This window comes from Grammomys surdaster, unplaced genomic scaffold, assembly GCF_004785775.1.
Source record: "Grammomys surdaster isolate TR1022 unplaced genomic scaffold, NIH_TR_1.0 129, whole genome shotgun sequence".
Classification (NCBI taxonomy): domain Eukaryota; kingdom Metazoa; phylum Chordata; class Mammalia; order Rodentia; family Muridae; genus Grammomys; species Grammomys surdaster.
This window is the reverse complement of record NW_021604587.1, coordinates 17,141,109-17,159,388: the sequence shown is the minus strand read 5'-3', so window position 1 is coordinate 17,159,388 and position 18,280 is coordinate 17,141,109. Positions and strand designations below refer to the sequence as shown.

The following is an 18,280-nucleotide window of genomic DNA, read 5'->3' as shown; positions in this document are numbered from 1 at the left end:
CAGAGCAGCCATACACAAATGAAAACTCCAAAACAAGAGGTGCAAGTGTAGTGGAGACTCCATTCCCAGCAGGTCCTGTTTCAGGAAACGATTGTACTTTGCCTACGTAATACAGCATAAGAGCTACTTTCCAATAGGGTTTCTAAAATACTTATAAATAATTACTTATTTTTAATCATGTGTTTTTGTATGTGTGTGCTCACACATGTATGTGCTTGTGAGAGAATATGTGCGAGTATGTGTGTATGAGAGTATGTGAGAATGTGTGTGAGAGTGTGTGTGTATGTGTGTGTTCATGACTGTGTGTGTGTGTGTGTGTGTAGGTGCCCTTGGAGGAGAAAGGTGTCAGATCCCTTAGAGCTGGAGTTACAGTTGGTTGTGAGCCACCTCATATGAGTGCTGGGAGTTGAAATTGGGTCCTTTGGAAAGTCAATACATGCTCTTAGCCCTTGAGCCATCTCTCTTGCCCCCTGGATTCCTAACTTATGTTACAGGAAAGCTTTTTATCCTTGTCAAATCCTGAATGCTTTGGTAAATATTAATGTTGTTATTCCTCAAAATTGTAAATGTAGAATTTAACAAACTCAAGGTAGTTCTAAGACTCTTGAGTTCATCATTTCATCATGAGTCATCTTTGTTCCAAGGTTTTTTTTTTTTTTTTTTTTTGTTCTTCCACCTTTGTCTTCAGTGCTTTTTAAAAAGAGAGTCCATTTTCCCCTGAATGTTTAAATTCAGTTGAATGAACAAAACATATGGCTCCAGTTTCCTGAGTTTGCCTCCATGTAGTGTAGTGCTGACCTGATTTCATAATGTGCATTGAAAAATCTTTGATCTTAGCTGACCCGTGTCCCTTTGGGTCTTAATTCCCAGCAAACCACAGTGCCAAGCAGTGCCGGACACCATGTGCCCTGCGGACAGCGTGTAGCGAGTGCACTAGCAGCAGCTCCGAGTGCATGTGGTGCAGCAACATGAAGCAGTGTGTCGACTCCAATGCCTACGTGGCCTCCTTCCCCTTTGGCCAGTGTATGGAGTGGTATACGATGAGCAGCTGCCCACGTAAGTGAAAAGAGCCTTTGAACATTTGCAGGCAACTTGGACTTGACTTTCTGCTCAAGTCCATGCAGAAGCTGGTTGGGCTGGTCCTTCAAGATTAAAATGTATGTATAGGATTCGGCACAGTGTTCTATGCAGTAAATTAGATAAATCTAGGGTAAGTCACAGGGTACAGAAATACCTTTTTTTCTTCAGGGTAGTATTATAATTCAATTATATAATGTTTCCACATCTGAATCCACCAGTATGTAAGGTGCGTTCCAGTAGGGGCCCTTCCAGGTCCTTTCTTCATCCAACATCCTGATATTAAAAGGCTGGAAAAGTCCCTGTTATATATTGTGTAAAATTTTGGGCCCTTTAAATTATTTCATTTCAATAGTCACTATAGGGTACTAGTACTAGTTTTAATTCATGGAAGTTAAATCATCTGTTAAAAGAAAAGGTAACAGTAAATTCAAATCTTCTTGTGATAGTGAGTTACAAGTTGGATTATTTTGTTTTGTTTTTTTAATAGCTGAAAATTGCTCTGGCTACTGTACCTGCAGTCACTGCTTGGAGCAGCCAGGCTGTGGTTGGTGTACTGATCCTAGCAATACTGGGAAAGGAAAATGTATTGAGGGCAGCTATAAAGGACCTGTAAAGATACCTTCACAGGCCTCTACAGGAAATGTGTATCCACAGCCCCTTCTGAACTCCAGCATGTGTCTAGAGGACAGCAGATACAACTGGTCTTTCATTCACTGTCCAGGTAAGATGGCTGTGTATCCTAGTTCAAATCTCTTACTATCTGTTTATAAAGAATAAACCTTGACATAAACTAGATGCCCAGATCTCTAGACCACTTTTACTTGGGTCACTTATTTTCTTAACTGTGTTTGAGTTCTTTCTGTGTTCTGTATCCCTCTATTGGATGCATAGCTGACAAAGATGCTCTCTGTTCTATGGGCTTTTTCATTACTTGATTGACTGTTTCCTTGGTTACACAGAAGCTTTTTAGCTTTATGAAGTCCCATTTGCCAGTTGTTGTCCTTAATTCCTGGGCAAGTGGAGTCCTCATTAAAAAAGTCCTTTCCTATACATGTATCATGTAGAGTACTGCCTATGTTTTATTCTGGAAGTTTCAGTGGTTTGGGTTATGCCTGTGATCCATTTGGGGTTAGTTTTGTGAAAGGTGATAGATACAGATCTATTTTCATTTATTATTCTGTATGTGGACATCCAGTTTTCCCAGCACCATTTTTGAAGATACTATCTTTTCTACAGGGTTGTGTGTGGTTTTTTTTGTTTGTTTTGTTTTGCATCTTCATAAAATCCCCAATGGCTGTAGTTATGAGTACTTAGGCTTGGCTCTTCTGTTTTAGTCTGTTGGTTTGCATGTCTGTTTTGTACAGTATCACATTGTTTTAATTATTATAGCTTTGTGGTCTATCTTGACATCTGTGATGGCAGTCTCTGCAGTTTTAACCCTCTGCTCAGCATTGCCTTGGCTATCTGGGGTCTTTTCTAGTTCCATATGAATTTTAGGATGTTTTTCCTATTTCTGTGAAGAGTATTGTTGGTATTTTGATTGCGATTGAATTGAATCTGTAAATCGCTTTCATTAACTTTACTGATCCATGAACATAGGATGACTCCATTTCCTGGTGCCTCTCTATATCCCTGTCTTAAGTGATTTGGAGTCTTCATTGTAGAAGTCCTTCACCTCCTTGATGAAGTGTATTTCTAGATACTGCATTGTCTTTGGTATTATAAATGGTAGTATGCCCATGATCTTGTTCTTAGTGTTGTTTTAGTTTAGTTTTTTTTTTAATTTATGTGCATGAGTATTTGTTGGAACATATGTATGTGTATCATGTGCATTCATGCCCTCTGGGCATCAGATCCTCTGGGACTGGATTTACAGACAGCTCTAAGCTGCCTGTAGATGCTGAGAATTTAACTCTGCAAGAACAGCTAGTGCTCCTACCTGCTGACCCATCTCCCCAACCCCAGAACTACTAATTTTTTGAGAGCTGATTTTGCACCCTGCCACTTTACTGGCATTGTTGATTATTTCTAGAAGTTTAGTGAGAAAGTTTTTGAGATTTCTTATTTATATTATCTGTAAATAGGGATGATTTGACTTCTTCTTTTCCTATTTATATCCCTTTGTTTCTTTCATTTGCCTTATTGTTCCAGCTAGTGCTTCAAACACAATATTGAAAAGGAGTGGCGATTGTGAACAACCTTGTCTTACTTCTTATTTTAATGGGGTTATTCAGCAATTTCCCCACTTAAGATAATGTTGGTTATGGGTTTGTCATACATAGCCCTTCTTATATTGAGGTATGTTCACTCCAGTCCTGTTCTCTCTAGGACTTTGATCAGGAAAACATGTTGGGTATTTTATAAGCCCTTTCTGCATCAGTTGAGATGAGCATGTGATTTCATCTTTAAGTAGGTTTATCTGTTGTATGTATTGACTTATGTATATTGAGCCAACCTGAAATTCTGGGATAAAGCCCCATGCTTGTGGATGATCTTTGTGCTATGTGCTTCTGTTTTATTGAGGACTTCTGTGTCTGTGTTCATCAGGGGTACTGTTTGTAGTTTGTTTATTTTGTTGTCTTTATCTGCTGTGCATATTAGAGTAAATTTGGCTTCATAGAATGAATTTGGAAGTAATCCCTCTGTTTATTATTTTTTAAAAAATTAATTTAAGAATACTTGGTTGTTATCTGGTAGAATTCTGCTGTGAATCCATCTGGTTCTGGACTCTATTTGGAAGGCTTTTTATTACTGTTTCAGTCTCCTTGTTTGCGATGGTTTAGGTTGCTGATCTCCTTACAATTTAACTTTGGTCATTTAGATGAATCAAGAAATTAATCCATCCCTTTTAGATTTCCAATTTAATAGAATATGAATATTTCTTTATAGCATTCTCTATTTCTTTGGCATCTGTTGTAACGTTTCCCTGTTCATTTTGTTAATCTCTTTCTTTCTCGTGGTTAGTTGGGCCAAGAGTCTCTTGGTCTTTTTATCTTTTTAAAAAAACAGCTCTTAGATTCATTACTTCTTTGTATTATTTTCTTTGTTCCCTTTTTACTGATTTCTTTTTTGATTTTTATTATTTCTTGCCATCTACTGGGTTTCGGTTGGGTTAGTTCTTATTTTTCCAAAACTTTCAGTTTCATCACTAAGTCATTTATTTGGGCTCTTTTGGGTTTCTTAATGAGAACTTGGGACTATTACTTTCCCTTCTAGACCTGCTTTTAACGCATCCCAAAGGTTTGTTGTGTTGGCTTTTCAATTTAATTTAGTTCCAGGAGTATTTTGATTTCTTCTTTGACCCATTCATCATTCAGTAATGAGTTGTTTAATCTTTAGTGAGTTTATACATTTATTAGAATTTTGTTTACTGATGATTTTAAGGTGTTTGTTTTTGTTTGTTTGTCTTTTTTAAGACAGGGTTTCTCTGTGTTATAGCTCTGGCTGTTTTGGAACTTTCTCTCTGTAGACCAGTCTGACCTCAAATTCATAGAGGTCCAGGGATTAAAGGTGTGTGCCACCACCACCTGGTTGATTTTAAGTTTTATTACATAATGGACAGATAGGGTACATAATTTGTGAAGTTTTGCTTTGTATGTCAGCATGTAATTCTGTGTGCTGCTGAGGGAATGTATGTTGTTTTGACATTTAGGTGGAAAATTTTGTAGACATCTGTTAGATCCATTTTATATAAGAAATCGTTTAATTCTGAAGTCTCTGTTTATTTTTTTTCCAGGTGACTTACCTATTGGAGAAAGTAGGGTGCTAAAATCATTTACTGTTATTGATGCTTTTTTTAAAGGAGAAGAAAAGAATTAATCTTTAAGAACCCTGGAGAGAAAGATGCCAAATGTGAACCATGTTTCCTGGGCCATGGGGTTGTGTTTGATTATTTTTTTCTTCATCCTTATATTATTCAAATACCTTGAGTTTTTACAGTGAATAACAACAAAAATATTTTTATATTGCTGTAGATTTCACCTTGCTTTGATAATATTTTTTGAGACTAATTTGTTTTTGATATTTTATCTTCTCATACTAGTTTTTAGTGAACTTTGGTTTTGTTTTGTTTATATTTTTTAGACTGGCCACAAACTTGCTATGTTGCCAAGGGGGGCCTTAAAATCCACACCCAGTATTTTTTCCTCTCTTTCTTTATTTTTCTTTATTGACACAAAAAGTTTTTAGATGGGAATCTCACTATGTTACCCAGGCTGACCTGAGACTTCTGGGCTTAAGCAAGGCAGGTCTACATGATCAGAGACGCAGCCCTGTCCACCTCAGCCCCTGCTAATTGGAACTATAGACACAGACAGTTGTGCTTCACTGGTTTTGATGATTTAACATTTAGATTATATGCAAATAAATATGAAATTTATTTACCCAGTGGGAGAACAGAGCCCTTAAGAGTCTTTGCCTTTCAGCTTGCCAATGCAACGGACACAGCAAGTGCATCAACCAGAGTGTCTGTGAGAAGTGTGAGGACCTGACCACGGGCAAGCACTGTGAGACCTGCATATCGGGCTTCTATGGTGACCCAACTAACGGAGGCAAATGTCAGCGTAAGTCACACAGTCAAGTTAGTCACAAGTCAGGTGCAGCAGTACAGTATCTGCATTTGACTTAAATATCTTACAGGGAAAAGGGCTCTTGGTTTGGGATACTGCCTTTCTTAATTATGTTAAATTATTAAAAGTTCAACTGAGGGGCTGGAAAAATGGCTCAGTGGTTAAGAACACTGGCTATTCTTTTAGAGGACCCAGGTTCATTTCCCAACACCTACATCATAGCTTACAATTGCTTGTAACACCTGGGACCCAAAATCCTCATATAGACATACATGCAGGCAAAACACTAATGTACATAAAATAAATAAATTCAAAAGAGTTTGACTGTGCTGGAAGAGGAAAAAAGGCTGGTTAGTTAAAGCAACAAACCAGCAATAGAGGAACTAAGCTTCTATTTATATTCACAGAGGTATAAACAAGGGGCCTACTGTAGAGAAGCCAATACACACTCCATAGAGTTCTGTTTCCAAGTGCTTCTCTTTCTTTTTCTTCCTTGTATGTTACACTTTTTTTTTCTGCTGTTTGTCTGGTTTTTGTTTTTAAGGTAGGGTCTCATGTAGCCCAGGATGGCCCTGTACTCCAATAGAGGATGGTCCTGAACTTTTGAACTTTTGATACTTCTGTCTCCACCTCCCAAGTAACTACGGAGGTATAACACTAAGTAGGCTTATGCAGGGCCAGGGGTTTGAACCACAGGCTGTGTGCATGCTAGACAACCTCTACTAATTAAGTCATACCTCTAGCCTTAAAATATCTGCTTTACACTGGCTAGGCCTAAAATCGTTTTCTATATCAAACTCAAAGACCTACGTTTAACTGTTTTTTGTTTGTTTGTTTTGATACTATTGGTAAGAATATATTTTGAACCTTGACAAGCCTTTTTAGATTAAAATTACTTTTTAAAGCGTATTTTTAAAAATTTATTTATTGTATGTATGTGAGTACAGTGTTGCTCTCTTCAGACACACCATTGGATCCCACTACAGATGGTTATGAGCCACTATGTGGTTGCTGGGACTTGAACTCGGGACCTTTGTTAGAGCAGTCAGTGCTTTTAACCATTGAGCCATCTCTCCAGCCCTTAAAATTATTTTTACAATAGTGCTTTAGCCTTGATGTGTTAACTACTGTGTCAAATGCCATATATACATCTTTTACTCCTCATATTAATCCTATGAGATGGATAGCACTACTGTCACATCATTTAGGCAAGGAAACAGGTCTCAGGTTAAGTTTCATGCTCAGAGCTCCGCAGAACACAGTGGACTCAAGTGCAAGCAGACTGACAAGACTGGCTTTTACTAATTTAGTAAACCTGTCCTCTACAGAAGAAGAGTTTCTGACCGCCAGGTGCATTCTCATGACCTCTGCACTGTTCTATCTGAAAGGTTTCTTCAGTGATTTTATTTTTCTCCATGTGGACTTTTTTTTCCAGCTTAAAAATATTACATACATACATACATACATACATACATACATACATACATATTACTTATATCCTGCTCACTGCTCCCCTCCCTGTTACTCTCACAATCCTTCATATTCCCTCTTCTTTTCTGAGTGGCTGGGGGGGTCCCTCTGGGTATCCTCCCACCCTGGCACATCAAGTCTTTAAGGCTGGGTGCATTGTCCCCCACTGAGGCCAGAGACAAGGCAGCCCAGCTAGAATATATCCCATGTATAGGCAACAGCTTTTGGGACAGCCACATTGCAGTTGTTTAGCACCCACATGAAGACCAACCTGCACATCTGCTACATATGTACAGGGAGGCCTAGGTTCAGCCCAGCTATGTTCTTTGATTGGTGGTTCAGTCTCTGAGAGCTCCAAGGGTCCAAGTTAGTTGACTCTGTTAGTTTTCCTGTAGAATTTCTATCTCCTCTGGGGCCCACAATTCTTTCCCCTATTCTTCCATAAGAGTCCCCAAGCTCCATCCAACATTTGGCTGTGGGTATATGCCTCTGTCTGAGTCAGCTGCTGGATAGAGCCTCTCAGAGGACAGTCATGCTAGACTCCTGTCTGCAAGCATAATAGGGTATCATTAGTAGTATCAGGGATTGGTGCTTGCCTGTGGCATGCATGGGTCTCAAGTTAGGCCAGTTATGGGTTGGCCATTTCCTTAGTATCTGCTCTACCTCCCATCCTGCATTTCTTGTAGACAGGATTAATTTTGGGTCGAAAATTTTGTGGATGGGTTGGTGTATTAGTTAGGGTTTTACTGCTGTGGACACCCACCACGGCCAAGGCAAGTCTTATAAATGACAACATTTAATTGGGGCTGAGAGGTTCAGTCCATTATCATGAAGGCAGGAACTTGGCAGCATGCAGGCAGGCATGGTGCAGGAGGAGCTGAGAATTCTACATCTCATCTGAAGGCTGTAAGCAGAATACTGACTTCCAGGAAGATACGAAGAGGAGGATCTTAAAGCTCTTAAATACACAGTTGGTGTCCCTATTGCTCCACTGGGGTTCCTGCATGGCTACAGGAGGTGGCCTTTTCAGGTTCAGTATCCCCAATGCTGTGAGTCACAGCTAAGATCACCTGCCATCAATTCTTGGGTGCCTCCCTTATCCCAGGTCTCTGTTTCATTGTGAAGATGCCCCCCTTACCTCCCCACCCCCATCAGTTGCAGATTTCCATTCTCATGGCCATCTGGGCATGCCTCCTATCCCTTCTCACACCTGATCCTGAACCCCTCTATTCCCCTCCCCACCCCTTCTTCTACATACTTCCCTCCCTCCATCTGCCTCCTATTGCTATTTTATTCCCCCTTCTAAGTGAGATTCAAACATCCCCACTTGGGCCTTCCTTCTTGTTTAGTTTCTTTGGGACTGTGAAGTGTAGCTTGGGTAGCCATTTTTATGGCTAATATCCACTTATAAGTGTGTACATACCATTCATGTTCTTTTGGGACCGAGTTACCTCACTGAGGATGATATTATCAAGTTCTGTTTGTTTGCCTGCAAAATTCATGATGCCTTTGTTTTTAGTAGCTGAATAGTATTCCATTGTGTAGATGAACCACATTTTCTTCCTCCATTCTTTAGTTGAGGGACATCTAGGTTGTTTCCAGTTTCTGGTTATTACAAATAAAGCTGCTATGAACATACTTGTCTTTCTGGGATGGTGGAACATCTTTTGGGTATATGCCCAGGAGTGATACAGCTGAGTCTTGAGGTAGAACTATTCCCAATTTTCTGAAAAACAACCAAATTGATTTCCAAATTGGTTGAACAAGTTTGCATTCCCTCAAACCCAAGTAAGTGAAAGATCTGTAGGACAAGAACTAAAAGTCCCTGAAGAAAGAAACTGAAGAAGACCTCAAAAGATGGAAAGATCTCTCATGCTCGAGGATATGTAGGATTAACAAAGTGAAAATGGCCATCTTACCAAAGGAAGTCTAGAAATTCAATGCAATCCCCCATCAAAATTCCAACATAATTTTTTATAAAGAGCAATTCTCAACTTCATATGGAAAAACATAAAACCCAGGATAGCCAAAACAATTCTGAGCAATAAAAGGACTTTGGAAGGAATCACCACCCCTGACCTTAAAGCTGTACTACAGAGCAATGGTGATAAAAAAAAAACCCACATGGCATTGGTACAGAACCAGACATGCTGATCAATGGAATCAAATAGAAGATCCAGAAATAAACCTACACACCTATGGATTTTTTTTTAAATATACATTTCTTCAGCCTACTGCTTTTCATTCTTCACAGGAGACCAAGACTCAACAGCTAAGGAGAAGGTGAAACAAGGGTGGCAAGTACCACAGGGCCTCCCAAGTGTCTCTTGTGACTAGGGAGCTTGTCAGGTCTGAACGCTCAGGAATGTTGTTCACAATGTCCCCGAGATGAGTCAGAGGGCATTCACCACAGGTCATCTCCACAGGGCAAGGACCCAGGACATGGCATACTAGAAATGCTCTTACATATTTACTGAACAAAGAAATAAAATGCTGAGTCTCTCACAAGTATGGGAATAGCAGTTGCTTCAGGTGGCAGCAGAAGATAGCTTTTTCTTTCCTCCTACCTTGAATGGTAGTTAATTTAATGTTGTCTTTATATTATTAGAAATAAATTAGCTGAAAAATAATGAATCATACTCAATGATATCTATTGCTTTAGTCTGTCTTTGCTATGAACACATTTTAGGCTAAATGATTTTGTCTTAACCACAGTCTATGGTAGTAATCTGTCAAGCCAGTTGTGACCTGTGTTCCTTTCTTTCGTTCTTCCCAGCATGCAAGTGCAACGGGCACGCATCACTGTGTAACACCAACACCGGCAAGTGCTTCTGTACCACCAAGGGTGTCAAGGGGGACGAGTGCCAGCTGTGAGTACCACACTCTGTCCCACTAGTGGGGGCCAGAGCCTTGCAGCTGCCTGAGCCCTGAGGGCCACCTGCCTGCCTGTGCTGTTGCTCTGTATTCCCAGGGTCTTTGAGTGGATTAGTTTGGAACTTTACCTTTTTTGCTTCAGACAGGTTGTTGCAGTTACTTTTCTATTGCTCTGATAAAACATATGACCAAGGCAACTTATAAAAAAAAAGCCTTTAATTGGGTTTATGGCTTCAGAGCATTGAAGTCTGTATTAGAGGTCCAGGCCAATAGGGCTACATAGTAAGACTATATCAATCAATCAAGCAGTCAATGAAGAAAGAAAGGAAGAAAGAAAGATTAGTTTACATAGGAAGAACAGGATAGAAATGAGTGACAAATGCTTGAAAAATATTTCAGCTGCACTTTTAGAAGAATGTTCAATCCACACAAAAGTAAAAATGTTGTTTTCCTTATGAGTAGTGTCTAGCATTAATTACACTTGTACTTACCTTGTGTCCTTGAACAAGTATTCATTTGTTGTTTTTATACTGTCACTGGTGTAAATTGCTGAGCAGTTAGCAGAGACATTCATGCAAATGGGATAATCTTTCTGACCCAAATAATGGTATAGTTTATGTAAAAGGATTTACTTGGTTTAAAAATAAATATAGATTCTGTGCTTTAAATATCAACAGAAAACAATTTTTTTTTCCCTAGATGTGAGGTAGAAAATCGATACCAGGGAAACCCTCTCAAAGGAACATGTTACTGTAAGTTTTTGTCATTCTTGTTTCTAGAGAGTTGAGCAGAACTACATTGCTTTCTTTAATGTGGTCTGAGAATGGTAAATGCTTGAGGGATGTAGCAAATACTCATAGCCATGCCCCTGACTTGGTGAGCATTGTTCCAATTGTGGTCTTGGTTTCTACTGTCTGTGCAGAGCAGTTAGCAGGGATGTGCTTTCCTGGCTCTCCCTGTTCAGTTCCCTTGGAAGCACTGCTCATGTGCCATTGCCTAGTGTTGCTTATCATGTCGCATTTTCAGACAGCGATGAAAGAATTTCTAAAATAGAAGTGAGTTTCACCATTCTCTCCATAGCTGATTGTGTTCACTACAACTTTACAAGCAAGTAAATAAAACACCAAATTAATACCTTGGTGTGAAAAGTGAATCTGGTAAGGTTGACAGTTTATGACAAATATATTTTTCTCTATGAGAATCTATATAGTAGGTTCTAGACTGTAGAGCAAGAGAAAAAAATTAATGTTTGGCATATGCAGCATAACGGTATATATAAATTGTAGAAGAAAATGGATGGTTCTTGACCTGAAAAGACAAAAGTGCTTGTCTGTAGCCTGGGCAGGTCTTAAGTTGTGACCTACATCTGCTTCCAAGCAGATGGGACCACCAGGCCTACAGAATTCTTAGCTATGATTCTAAAGGTCATTCACCAAATAAAATATTAATGTGTATTTTATTAAGGTTTCAAACTTATAGCTTTAAAAATTGAGCCTGCAAATACAGCTCAATAGTGGAGTGCTTTCATTGCAAGGTCTTGTGTTCAATCCCCAGAACCATAAAACAAAACATTTTTTTAAAAAAATCAAAAGAAGCTGGCTGTGCGGGCATATGCTCATAACCTCAACCTTGCAATACTGAGGCAGGAGGACCATTAGTTTGAGGCCTGTGTGGGCTATATAGTGTGAAACCTTTCTCAAATAATATTTACACTTTTTTCTTTAATTTTTTTTCTTATATGTATGAGTGTTTTGCAACATGTATGTTTGTGTAATGTGTGCATGACTTTTGCCTTTGAATGTCAGAGAGGGTGTCAGATCTCCTAGATCTGGAGTTGTCAGTGGTTGTGAGCTGCATATTGGGTGCTGGTGATGAATCAAGTCCTCTGGAACAGCAGCCAGTGCTCTAACTGCTGAGCCGCTCTGCTGCTGCCCTCTCCTCACATTTAAGACAAAGGTCTCGCTGTGCAGCCTCAGATGGTCTAGAACTCAAGTTGTAGACTGGTTGACCTTAAATTCACAAAAATCTGCCTGCCTCTGCCTCCTGAGTATTGAGATTAAAGTTGTATGTCACCACACCTGCCCCTATGACTTCTGTATTTGATAGAGATCTTATGACTGGAATATAGATAGCACTTTTAGAACTGAAGAAAGCAGTTACAGTTAAAAGAAAAAACAAAACAGAAAAAAAAGAATGAAAACTAGCACTGAAAAAAAAGAAAATTTAAAAATAGGCAAAGATTCACTAAAAGTAAATGTGAGTGAAGAATATTTAAAAATAAATAAATGCATCAAAAATACTCTACATTATTATATTGTGATGGATGTGTTATCTGTTTAAAACCACACAGTGAGATACAGGCCTGACATGACTTTAATCAAAGCTAACACCAGCCTGGGTTGGTGGCTCAGTTGGTAAGGTTTCTGCTGTATAAGCATGAGACCCTGGATTGGATGCCCAGGACCCATGCAGAAATCCAGGTGTGTGGTGAGGGCTTCAAATCCCTGCTCTGGGGAGGTGGGGCTCACTGCCAGGTAGCCTAGCCTAAGAGAGACACTGCCTCAAAAAACAAGGTGGGTGGCGCCTGATGAATGGCACCTCAGGGTGACCTTTGCCCAGCACATATGTGTATACAAAAAAAGCTAATTCCATGGTTTAGTAGAAGACAAATATGATCTGGTTTTCATGCAGCCTGTTGTAATAAGCCTTCTTTGGTTAAACATAATAGTTGGTTAAAAAAAAAAAGAAAAGAAAGAAAAAGCTGACCTCACCAGAGACAGAAAAAAGATAGAGATTGGTTTTAATAGCCAATTCAGATAGTTATTGATAGAATTATCATCGTCGTCATCATCATCAAAACCTGTAAGTTATCAGTAACTTTAACTCCCTTATTCCATGTTTTCTAGCAGTTATCCATTCTGTTTTCTGCTTGTATGACCCTGGATATGGCATCTGAATAGAACCACAGTGTTTGTCTTTTGCATCTACTTAATATTAGGTGTGATGCCTTTGACTCTCATCCCTAATGTAGAATAGTTCAGAATTGCCTTTCTTTGGTACTGGACATATAGCTGAGCAGTAGAGTGCTTCTCTGCATGCACAGGCTTCTGAATTCAATCCCCCAGAACAAAAAAACATTACAAAGAAAACAAAAAGGCTTATTTTTACAGCTGGACAAATCATCCTACATTGTGCCTGTCATGTTTTGCCTGTCATTCTGTCAATGGACACTGTGTTACTTCTACCTGTTGGTCGCTGTCAGGAATGTTGTAAACATGAATGAATACACACCCAGAAGTACAACTGGATGTGGTAATTTTATTGGCCACTAGTATATTCTTCTGGAAAAACACCTCTTCAAGGATTTTACTATGTAGCTTTGGCTAGCCTGGAACTTGTGTAGACTAGGGTTGCCTCAGTTTCCCACTGTCTTAGTAGGGTTTCCATTGCTGTGAATAGACACCGTGACCAAAGCAACTCTTACGAAGGATATTTAATTGGGGGCTGGGTTACAGTTTCAGAGGTTTAATCCATATCATCATGGTGGGAAGCATGAAAGCATCCAGCAGACATGGTGCTGGAGGAGCCGAGAGAGTTCTACATCTTGATTCAAAGACAGCCAGGAGGAGACTGTCTACAGTAGGCAGAAAAGAGGAAGCTCTCTTCCACAGTGGGTGGATCTTGAGCACTAGGAGTATTCAGAACCCACCTACACAGTGCCACTGTTCCTCCAACAAGGCCACACCTATTCTAACAAGGCCATACCTCCTAATAGTGCCACTTCCCATGGGCCAAGCACACTCAAACCACCTACGTCTGCCTCCTGCATGCTGGGATTAAAGGCATATGTCATCATGCCTGGTAATCTTTTGCCCATTTCTTTTTTTTTTCTTTCTGTTTTTTTCTTTTTGGCCCATTTCTAAGACAGATTTTTACTGTTGTGTTATACAACAGACTCTAAGGTTGTTAAAGTCTGCAGCAATAGGCATTCTTTGAAGCTGCATCACACTGGTATACGACTGTTTTCTTCCTTTCTAGATTAACATAGTAAGGTGTATTTGAGTTTGAATCATCCCTTTCCCCAAGAAGTCTTGGTTTCTGTTCCATCATTAGTTTATATCTTTGTATCCGTAAGTAAACAATACTGTGTATAGTTAGTTATTCAGTAGAGGAGTTAGATTGGAGCCAGACCCCAACAGGGTCTCGGTAAGGAAGGTTTGCTGGATAATTCGGAGAATACTGTAGAGATTTGTTTCCTTATGAAAAACCCATGTAAACTGGCCATTAGTGGCACACATCTGAAATTCTTATACTTTGGAAGCTGAGGCAGGAGGATAGATAGGTGAGCTAATATTCTTTCATAGCTGTTGAATTTGTGAGAAAAACAAACTGTGTTTCCAAAGACCTGTTTTATTTTGTATCAATGCTTATTTCCGCTGTGCGTGTGGTGTGCGTGATGTTCCTGTACCATTTTCAAGTATGTCTTCTTTCTTTCCATAGATACCCTTCTCATTGACTATCAGTTCACTTTTAGCCTGTCCCAGGAAGACGACCGCTATTACACAGCCATCAATTTTGTGGCTACTCCTGATGAAGTAAGCTTTTCTTTTAAGCTGTCTTATTTTGTGTTGAATTTTGTGTGGATCTTTTTCTTGATCATCCTGTACAAAAGTACTACATAGAAGCAGACAGAATCAGGGTGGGAATATACAAGCTTATCAGTTTTTTAAGTATTTTTTTCATTTACTTGTTGACAGTTTTATACGATTATATATAGTGTGCTTGATGATATTCAACCTGTTACCTTATTTTGTCCTCTCCCCACCAAGTCACCTTCCCTCCCTCTCCTTTTGGCTTGTTTGTGTGAGTGTGTGTGTGTGTATATAGAATGGGGGGGGTGAGGGGGGATTTAATTAGTTTACTGCTGACTGCAGGAGCATGGCTGGGTAGGAGGTTCTTTACTGGAGCATGGGCACATTACCAGCGACTACTAAAAACCACTGAAGAAAATGGCTTCCTCTCCTCAGGCAGTCTTTACTGCCAATAGGTCCTCAGGGATAAAGATAATGTTTAGATACTACATTTTATCTTTTTTCTACTCAGAAGGGAAACATTACTGAATGTTTTTAAGTAGTAAAATAATGGTCATGATGATCTGTTTAATATTAAGAATTTGATTCTAATTATAAAAATTTTTAAAAGATAGATGAGAAGACAAAACTTTTGAGTGAACATTTTTTAAGGTTTATTTTTATTTTATTTAATATGTATGAATATTTAACCTTCTTGTGTACCTTTGCATAATGTGTACAGTACCTGTGGAAGCCAGAAATAGGTGTTAGATCCCTGAAACTAGAGTGACAGATCATTGTGAGCCACCGTATGGGTACTGGAACCAACCCAGGGTCCTCTGCAAGAGCAGTAAGTGCTCTTAACTTTTAGCCCATTTCTTTAGTCCCCAAATGTGAACAGCTCTTTAATTAAATGTAAGTGATCTTAAATTAAATACTCTATGGCGAAAAATATATAGCTGTACCTTACTTTTTAAAAAATATTTTGTTTTATATTATGGATGTTTTGCCTATATATGTATGTGTCTGGTGCCTATAGGGGCAAGAAGAGGGCATTGGATCCTGTAGAACTGGAGTTACAGGTGGTTGTGAGCAACTGTGTGGTTGCTGTGAATTGAACCCTGGTTCTCTGTTAGAGCAACAACTGTTTTTTACCATTAACCCATCTCTTTGGCACGTAGGTGCATTGTTTGATTGGCTGCGTGAGTTGTGTGTGAGGAGCATTATGTGCATACATATGTGTGTCCATGCTTATGCCAGTGGAGGCCAGAGGTCAATGTCATGTATCTCTCTGTTACTTTGTACCTTACGTTTTGGAAGCAAGGTTAGATGACCCCTGGGGTCTTCCTGTCCTCTCCTCAGCACTAGGACTACAAGTGCACACAGCCACACCTGGCTGTTAACATAGGTGCTTCAGCTCTAAACTCCACCCCCACACTTGTGTCATTTCCTTACCACCTTGGCTGCACTCTTTTCTTAAGATTTTAGGAGGAGCTTATAGCAAAATACCACAAGTGAAATTTACTACTGCCTTAGTCATAAGCAAATATCAAAGGCTCAGTCTTCCAGGGTGTAATTGATAGTGTTCATTTTATTTTTTAAAATAAACAAATAGCCAGTCATGGTAGTTATATCTGTAGTCCCATCCCTTGTGAGATGGATGGCAGCTCAAGGCAAGCCTCAGCTATATAAGTAAGGGAAGTCCAGCCTGGGCAATATGGGACTCTGTCAAAACAAATAAACATTGTAGAATTTTTGTAATACTTGTTACAAGGTAGCTGATGACCAGGAGAGTCTCTAGATATTTCTTCATTCCACTGTTTGTGTGTGTGTCTTTTACAAAACGACAAAGATTTTAGTCCTCATGGAAAGTAGTTGTTAGTGCTCAGCAGATACTTGCTACTATAAATAAATGAACATAGATCTTCCCTTGTAAAAGAAGACAAACAGAAAAAAAATGTTTTCTTGAACGAAATTCCTACTTTGTGAAAGAAATTCTCACTTGGAAATTACATTTTGAAAATAGGTATTGTAAATGTTTCCATTGTGGTTTGTGGTATAACTATCAAATAACACCTTTTTTAAAAAGAAAAATCTTAAATTTTCTAACCTGTTTTAAATGCTTTTTTAAAATGACCATTTCCAGCATGGTTTGATTAATTTGTAAAATATAAGAATACAGTATCTAAGGCTACAGCAATGACTCAGTGGTTAAGAGCATTGGCTGCTCTTACAGAGGATCCAGGTTCCATCCCCAGCGCCCTCGTGACAGTTTACAACCTTATATATTTCTAGTTCTAGGGCATGTGATCCCCTTCTCTGATTTTCTCCAATATTAGGCATGCATTTAACACACTGCATACATGTAAACAAAACCACCAATATACATAAAATAATTTTTTTCAAGAAGCAATATAGCATCTAATTTGCTTGCAGAATTAATTATTTGGTCCTGTCCTGATTATGTTTCTATTGGCATGACTAAGGCAACTTATAAGAGAAAGCATTTAATTTGGGGCTCACACTTACAGTGGCTTAGATTCTATGAACATCATAGCAGGGAGTGTGGCAGTAGGCAGACAAGTGCTAGAGCAGAGGCTGAGAGGTCACATCTGATCTTCAACTAGAAGACGCAGAGAGAAATAGCTAAATGGGAAAAACATGGGTTTTTCAAACCTCAAAGCCCCCCTCTAGTGACACACACCTCCTCCAACAAGGCCATACCTCCTGATCCTTCCCAAATAATTCTACCAACTGAGGACCAGCCATTCAGATATATGAGTCTATGGGGGCTGTTGTCATTCAAACCACCACTGGCCCCAAGAAATATTTGTTAGTGAAATTTCAGTGAAAACTAAAAACAGCATTAAAATTTACCTGGCACAGCCAGCAGTGATCTCTTCTGTTCAGCTCCACAGATTCCTTGAAGGTAAAACTTCATCATTAAAACCAAGAATCAAAACGTAACTGATACTTTAAATTGCTATAAAGGGAAAACAAGGTTTTCAAAGCCATGAAACCATAATCAGAATAATTTTAGTGAGAGAAATATTTTTACTTACTATTTTATATTACTTTAATTACATATTTAATTATTGTTAACCATTTCTGACAGAGGGCAAAAGGTGAGGATCTTTTCATGGAACTGATATCTGATAAAGCACCAGATTCTACCCAACTCTGGGATGCAAATGAAGTTTTAACTTCTTTTTACTTGTAAGGAAGAAAATTGACAAGAAATGTCATGTCTTAATATAAGCATGAGTTTCTCTTTAGATGTAGAATAGTCTGTAATTAACGTTTTTGAGAATAATAAGACCTGATTATTGTTGTATCTTAAAATCTGGAAGGTATTAACAGTTTTCTAACCATGTGCATTTCTTCATCAGCAAAACAGAGATTTGGACATGTTCATCAATGCCTCCAAAAACTTCAACCTCAATATCACCTGGGCCACCAGCTTCCCAGGTAAAGATACACCTAGAGAAATGATAAATTGGCAAGTGTAGTGTAGGAGTTGGGGAAGGAGGCTCTAAAGACGGATGAATGAGTTCAGAGTCCACCTCTGCCTCTTGGTAGCCATGGCACCAGTAAGCATGTACAACTCCTCTCTAGTCCTTAGGCCACTCAGAATGAGGAACCACAGTTCTTGCCTCCAGCATGGCTGGTGCAGGTTTGTTGGATGGTTGCTCCCTGCTTTGCTTCCACCTTCTAGCA

General features: G+C 39.1%; 1 protein-coding gene across 1 annotated transcript in view; it reads left to right on the top strand.

Annotated features, from left to right (window-relative positions):
• Atrn (attractin) overlaps window positions 1–18,280 on the top strand; it is a 115,005-nt gene that overhangs the window by 64,862 nt on the left and 31,863 nt on the right. The window contains exons 17-23 of the mRNA XM_028754192.1: window positions 871–1,056; window positions 1,568–1,801; window positions 5,505–5,642; window positions 9,895–9,988; window positions 10,692–10,744; window positions 14,493–14,587; window positions 17,953–18,031. Of these exons, the coding sequence (XP_028610025.1) occupies window positions 871–1,056; window positions 1,568–1,801; window positions 5,505–5,642; window positions 9,895–9,988; window positions 10,692–10,744; window positions 14,493–14,587; window positions 17,953–18,031 (879 nt within the window). The remainder of the gene's footprint in view (window positions 1–870; window positions 1,057–1,567; window positions 1,802–5,504; window positions 5,643–9,894; window positions 9,989–10,691; window positions 10,745–14,492; window positions 14,588–17,952; window positions 18,032–18,280) is intronic.